The 6,919-nt window shown below is 45.0% G+C and overlaps 1 protein-coding gene across 2 annotated transcripts in view; it reads left to right on the forward strand.

The window, feature by feature from the left end:
- LOC104875714 (E3 ubiquitin-protein ligase TRIM39) overlaps positions 1-6,919 on the forward strand; it is a 12,264-nt gene extending 5,345 nt beyond the window's left edge. Inside the window, exons 4-7 of one of the 2 annotated variants that reach the window (XM_010643413.2) lie at positions 2,403-2,633; positions 3,779-3,801; positions 4,354-4,469; positions 5,185-6,919. In XM_010643413.2, coding sequence (XP_010641715.1) covers positions 2,403-2,633; positions 3,779-3,801; positions 4,354-4,469; positions 5,185-5,732 — 918 coding nt within the window. In that variant the 3' untranslated portion in view covers positions 5,733-6,919. Of the gene's footprint in view, positions 1-2,402; positions 2,634-3,778; positions 3,802-4,353; positions 4,470-5,158 lie in introns of both variants that reach the window. The other variant, XM_033766347.1, reaches the window with a different exon arrangement.

Here is a 6,919-nt window from a genome sequence, read left to right on the forward strand (position 1 = left end):
TTTTTTTTTGGTACCAGGGATTGAACTCAGGACCTTGTGCTTATGAGGCAGGAGCAGTGCCACTGAGTTAAATCCCTGGCCTGGGATTTTAAACAAAAGTTTGTTGTCCTTTTGGAGGGCGTCTGAGAAATTTAACACATGTAAAAATGGAGCTTATTTCCAGTCATTGATTTTCCTTTTTCTGTTGATCACCTTCTTGAAGGTAAAGTATAGAAAGGGAAGCTGGGCATGCTGACACACGCCTGTCATCCTAGCACTCAGGAGGCCGAGGCAGGAGGATCACTGAGTTTGAGGCCAGCTTGAACTACATAGGGAGACCTTGTCTCAAAAAGCAAAAGGATAGAGGGATAAAAATCTTCTAAAAGCTTAATAAAGCTATCTTTTTTATTGTCAATTATCATTTCAGTTGCCTCTGAAACTGTGACACAAAACATTCCTTTTGTAACCATTTGAATTCTTCTTCCTCCCTTGCCCTCATCCTACCTCCGGAATCAGATTCAGTACCGTCTTTAAAAACAGCTTGCAGGGGCTGTAGGTGCAGCTCAGTATCAGAGAACTTGTGTAGTGTGGCCTTTCAGCCCTAGCACAGTAAAAAAAAATTGTAATTAGCTACGCCAAAGTGAAAATTAAAGATAAATAACCTACATAATTTTAAAGAGACTAGCATGACCACCACATGATTATTACCATAGAAGGAATTTGTACTAAAATTTGATGTATAAGTATTGGGCCATGACTGCCCCTAAAGACTACAACGTACTTACAGGCTTATCCCTACGCAAATGTGACATAATCAACAGTTCAGTAGATAGAATGTTCAGACAAAAGTTACCATGTCATAGTGTGACTCAAACAGCCCAAACAGCTTAGTTCTTGGATGACATGACTTTCAAAATAATAACTTCCTGTAAAGTTTTAAGAAAACACAATCTTAATAGTTTCATTCAGCTATTCTAGGAGTTTTTAGTTGTCTATAATTCATGTAAGAATTCCTCTGTGCTTATATACAACGTTGCCTTCAAGTCCAGACTTACATTTTTAATATCTAGCAGAATATGATGCAGGACAGTTCATCATGCAGGATTTTCTCACTTTACAAGTGCTGGCATCCCTGACACAGCAGACAGAAAGTGCCCGTCTTCAGAAGTACATACCCTAATTTAGAACCACTCTCCACAAATGTAGAGTGAAGAAAGAGAAGAAAGTATGGGTTTGTAAGAAGGAGGCTTTTTGCTTTCCATTTGCCATTGTTATGAGTCCTCAAATACCTATATATGGGCCAGGGATTTAGCTCAATGGTACCATACCTGCCTGACAAGCACAGAGTCCTGAATTCAGTCCCTGGTCCTGAAAAAAGAACGTTGAGGAAATACCTATACATCACCCATACATAACCTGGTGCACACATATGCATGTGTGCGCTCACGCACACACACACAGGTTGTATTTCACTTCAGGGCAAATGTGGTAAGAATGCACTACCAGCATGCACATGAAAACTAGCTTGAAATCCAGAAATGCTGGGCTTGATCAAGTGTAGGCACGTTAAAGGTTTTAGCTGAGCGTGTTGGTGCACATCTGTAATCCGAGCACTCAGGCTGAACAGAAGGTTAGCAAATTCAAGCCCAGCCTGAGCAACTCAGACCCTGTCTCAAAATCTTTTTAAAAAATATTGAAAAGGACTATGAGTGCAGTTCATTGCAAAAGCCCTGGGTTCAATCCCCAGTCCACCCCCCCAAAAAAAAAAAAACACACATTAGAGATTTAAATTTATGTGCTGGCATAGACAAAGTGTGTTTCAAATTTCAAACAACTAATTTATTAACAAACTTTCAGAACCTGTTACTGGGAACTGCCAATTCTTTTAAGAGACTTGAAACTATGTAACAGATTCACTATTTAACAGCCTCAGCCCTTAAATCTACATGTGTACTTTGTAACAACCCATTACACTCTCACTAATTCTGATAGTACTCTAGCTCTCTGGTTTTTATCAGTTTCTAGTCTTATACAAATAATGACAGTCTTATCTTTAACTTTCTAGAATTTGTAGTTTTCCTTAACAGATTGCATAAGTTAAATTTTGGAGTTGGGAATAGCAGAAATATCTCTGTAACAGCTGTCATATTAGTGAGTTATTTCTTCAATATATTGTATTAACATGTAAAAGGACAAGTTTTTGAGAACTGAATTTCCTGAGGAATAAGTGTTTTTTATAAGACTGGTTTTTTCCATGTTCTTTCTCCCCAGGCCGACCCGGGGTGCTCGGGGTGGTAGCTCTCTTCACGAGGGAGGCTTCCAGTGGGAGAAGAGCGAGGGGCCTGGCAGGTTGTGCCCGGGCGGAAGTCTGTGTGGGCCTCTGCCTCCCCTGCTGACCTAACCTGACCCTCCTCTTTCCTCAGAGACTGGTGGAAAGTCGCCGGCAGCAGATTTTAAAGGAGTTTGAAGAGCTTCATAGACGGCTGGATGAAGAGCAGCAGATTTTGCTCTCACGACTGGAGGAGGAGGAGCAGGACATCCTGCAGCGACTCCGAGAAAATGCCGCTCACCTCGGGGACAAGCGCCGGGACCTGGCCCACCTGGCTGCCGAGGTGGAGGGCAAGTGCTTACAGTCAGGCTTCGAGATGCTTAAGGTTCGCCCTTGGCCCCTGCATAGCCCCTCGGGTCGCGCATGCGCAGTGTAGCTTTGCCCCGGGCGGCTGCTCAGTCTGCCGCTTTGCTTCCCGGAGTACAGCTCTTCCAGACAGACGCAGAGGATCTTTTTCTACAGAAAGGTTTCTCTGGCTTCTCCCGTACCCTTCTAATCATTTTTGTGTTACTGTGTCTTGTCAACAATTATGTTGTACCAAAGGAATTTGTACCAAAAGAAAAATGGACTCCTTTGAGAGAAGTCGTCTAATCTGCTTAGTGTAAACTGCATTCTAATTGTGTAAATGCAGTTACCGTTACTTTTCAGACCTAGAACTTGATTTATCTAGTGCTAAAAAAGAAGACTTTAAAGGACATTTGAAGTTATATGTAAATAATACTGTGTTTGTTAACCAGTGATGCCTCTAGGATGTTTGGGTTTTTCCTCCTAAGCAGATTGCTGATGTTAGCGAGCAGCAGGAAACACGGTCTTTATCATAGAGATCAGATCACAAGAGTGGAGTCAGTGAGGCTTCACTGTACATTTGCATGTTATGTATTGTTTGGTATTTATTCCTTTGTCCTTTCATGTATGTGTGTTCTGCTTTCCACATTAAACTGGGAAATCCACGCAGGGCAGAGATTTGTCTTCTTTGTCTTCTGAACCCCAAGTATTCTCAAACCAGGATTGGCACACATTTGTAATGTTTATTAACCAGCGCCAGATAGGGGCTGCCAAAGCACACTAGGAAAGTGTGATTTGTTCCTGTACTGCCAGTCTGGGATTACCTGTGCCGATCCTCGAGGAGACTGGGGCGTGTGGTTGGTACTTGGGGGACAGAGTGAAGAGCAGACACAATTCCTGTCTCTTGCAAGAAGGTCCCAGTGTCCTTAAGAAGCATAGACAAACATACAAGAAACCACTGGGATGAGAGATAAATTACAAACCTTCATGAGGACCAACAGTTGAAAGTGAGGATTAGGTTGAAAGAAATGTACTCAGGTCCCTCTGGATCCCTTCTTGCACTGTGACTCTCTGTTTGCCCTGTGCCTATTTTATAGACCTAGAACTTTTGGGAGGAAGGGGAACCTTTTGCCTTCAGGACCCTTGAATACAGGACCAATCTTTCTTTTTTTCTCATTCCTCTAGGATGTCAAAAGTACCCTGGAAAAGTAAGTGATTCTTGTATCTCTTTGAGTGAATTAGGCCTTGGCTTAGAGACTAGGGAATCCAGTCATTAGTTGGTGGGAGTAAGGATGGGGGAAGTCAGCCAGTGTCTGGGTAGGTTATAGAAAAAGGCCCTTTCACCCACGAAGCCAGGTAGAGAACAAATCACTAGGAGTAATCATTCCTTGTGTTTTTGTTTTTTTTTTTCCACCTCAAGCATCAATTCTTGGTTGGTAAGAAGATATAGTAGAACCAGAGTCTGTTTGTCCCTGTGGCTAACTTGTACCCTAATGAGATAGCAAGAGGAAGGGGTTGAGAGGGGGATTATCCATTTGCATGAACGATAAGAACGCTCCCAGAAAGTCCTGAGGCTCCTTTTCAAAATAAAGATCTGCCTGGCCATGTGACTTTCACAATAACAAAAGAAAGTAGTTTTCCCGGGAGGAAGTGGGAAGTGGACAGTTTTAGTTTCTCCCTAAAGATCAAGCATCTGAATTCTCACTTGGCTGGACTCCCCTGACCCTGCCCTTTCTTCCCCACCTCCTTATCCCTCCTAGATGTGAGAAGGTGAAGACCATGGAGGTGACGTCAGTGTCCATAGAGCTGGAAAAGAACTTCAGCAGTTTCCCCCGACAGTACTTTGCCCTAAGGAAAATTCTTAAACAGCTAATTGGTGAGTTGTTCCCAGAAGAAAACTAGTCGAAGGAATCAGCAAAGAGAAGAAAATCCTTAGATCTCTACCTTACATAGGTTCCGCTTATTTTGTGCCCACATCCACTGCTGCTCCCTACCTGGCTTCAGTCCCAGAACGCAGAATGAGAAGAGGCCTCAGATGTTACCTACTCGTAGGTCCACACCTTCCTAAATCTGCACGCAGAAAGGGGAAGGAATTTACTTGAGTCATCCTGTGGAGTGACTAGAATTTACCATCTCAGCTGGGATAAGCTTGAGGGGGAAAGGGAGTTTCACTAATATTTATGAAGGAAAAATACGCATACACCAGGATGATTCCAAGGAAACAAACACGTGCTCACCCTGTCACCCTGTCCCCAGACCATAACATTGATTTGCTCTGGATCCTTCTACTTTTATTCTTTCCAATCCTCAGACCATGCCTTATATTTCTCCATACAATGAGATAAATGATAGTATCAGATGGGAAGGAGGTACAACCAGAACCAGGACTACCAGCCCTGCAGCGTCCAGAGATCATTGTTTATTTTAGGGTCAGTGGGAAGTACATCCATCACCCCTCCCCTTAACCAACCCACCCCAGTGTTCTGGGACCTTGAAGGAACCAGGCTCTGTAAGGCAGGCTGGAAAGGTGAGGCAGGGGCTTTAGCTATTCCCATCCTCATCTAGCTCCCCACTCTGGCTTCTCCCGCCAGCGGATGTGACCCTGGACCCTGAGACCGCCCATCCTAACCTAGTCCTGTCAGAGGATCGTAAGAGCGTCAAGTTTGTGGAGACCAGACTCCGAGATCTTCCCGACACGCCACGCCGTTTCACCTTCTACCCTTGTGTCCTAGCTACTGAAGGCTTCACCTCAGGCCGACACTACTGGGAGGTGGAAGTGGGTGACAAGACCCACTGGGCAGTGGGTGTGTGCCGGGACTCTGTGAGCCGGAAGGGTGAATTGACTCCACTTCCTGAGACTGGCTACTGGCGGGTGCGGCTGTGGAATGGGGACAAGTATGCAGCAACTACAACACCTTTCACCCCTTTGCACATCAAGGTGAAACCCAAGCGAGTAGGCATATTTCTAGACTATGAGGCTGGCACACTGTCTTTTTATAATGTCACAGACCGCTCACATATCTACACGTTCACTGATACTTTTACTGAAAAACTTTGGCCCCTCTTCTATCCGGGCATCAGGGCTGGTCGGAAGAATGCTGCACCACTGACCATCAGGCCCCCGACAGATTGGGAGTGACAGGGTGGGACGTGGGATCCATTGGGGTAAGGCAGGGTCAAGAGCGGTGCGCTGTGTCCTGCTGGAATGTCTTGGTGTCCACCTGGCTCGAGTCCTGAGTCGTCTTGGAGAAACACTCTGGTCTCTAGGATGGTTTCTGTGGAGAAGTACATAGGACTGAGCTGCATGACAGAGCACAGCTGTGTCTCCCTCCTTGCTGTCAAGAGTGGGGAGCTGGTCCGCAGAGGATGACCTCTCCACTGTCCATCAGGTTTTCTGATTGCACAACGACAGGTTGGAAAGTCAGGAAAGGCTTTTCCAGAAACAGAAAGTCAGTGGGGGGTGGGTCTCATTTTGCTGAGACCAGAGAGGAAACAAACCTAAGTAGGGGCTTCTTTGACCAGAATGATTTTGTTTCTTGAGGAAAACTTCAGGGGTCTTTGCACCTCAGGATGGAAAAAGGATGAATGAAAGTTACTGGGTCTAGAAGTTGAGTTTCTGTGGGGGCAGAGTTTGTGCATCATGAAGGTTAGAAGATCAGGGAAGAGCTAAAGGAAAAGATTCCTAGAAACTATTGAAGAGAAGGAGGTTTCTTTAGCCTTCTATTCCCAGCCATGATGATTAGGATTGCCCAGAGGTAAGAATGTGGGGAGAAGGGGAGGGTAGAAAAAAAGAACCCAGGCCTTAGCCTTCAGCAGAGCTGGCTCATCTGCCTCCTCACAGTTGTCTCCAAGAGATTGTTCACCTTGCACCTCTCAGAGGTGAGGGGAGAGACCCTGCAAAACACATCCACCTACCCACTCTTCTCCCAAGGGAGCGTGAAAAAGAGTCTGGTATTAGAGGAAAGAGAAAGGTTTATCTACCTGAAGTTCTGGCCTTAAAAAGTGTTACCCAGTCGCTGCTCCCAAATTGTCCGCTTTGTCACCTGGCTCAGGTGTCCATTCCAAAGGGGAAGGAAGGTAATGGAGTCTTTCTTACCTGAGAACAGGGTAGAAGAGGATGATGCATGTTGGGAAGGGCCAGACAGGCAACTTCCTTTTGCCTGTGCATCTGACCTGGAACTAATGTTCACAACAGCCTTTCACATGTGTGTCACCATCCTTCACTCTTTGCTATCTCCCCTTTCAGAGAATGTATATCATTTTAATGTTAGGCCAAAACAAACCTGTAAAGTACATATGTTGTCAAGGTAAAGCAATGCATGCCAA

This window comes from Fukomys damarensis, unplaced genomic scaffold, assembly GCF_012274545.1.
Source record: "Fukomys damarensis isolate Sample0158 unplaced genomic scaffold, DMR_v1.0_HiC HiC_scaffold_20, whole genome shotgun sequence".
Lineage (NCBI taxonomy): Eukaryota > Metazoa > Chordata > Mammalia > Rodentia > Bathyergidae > Fukomys > Fukomys damarensis.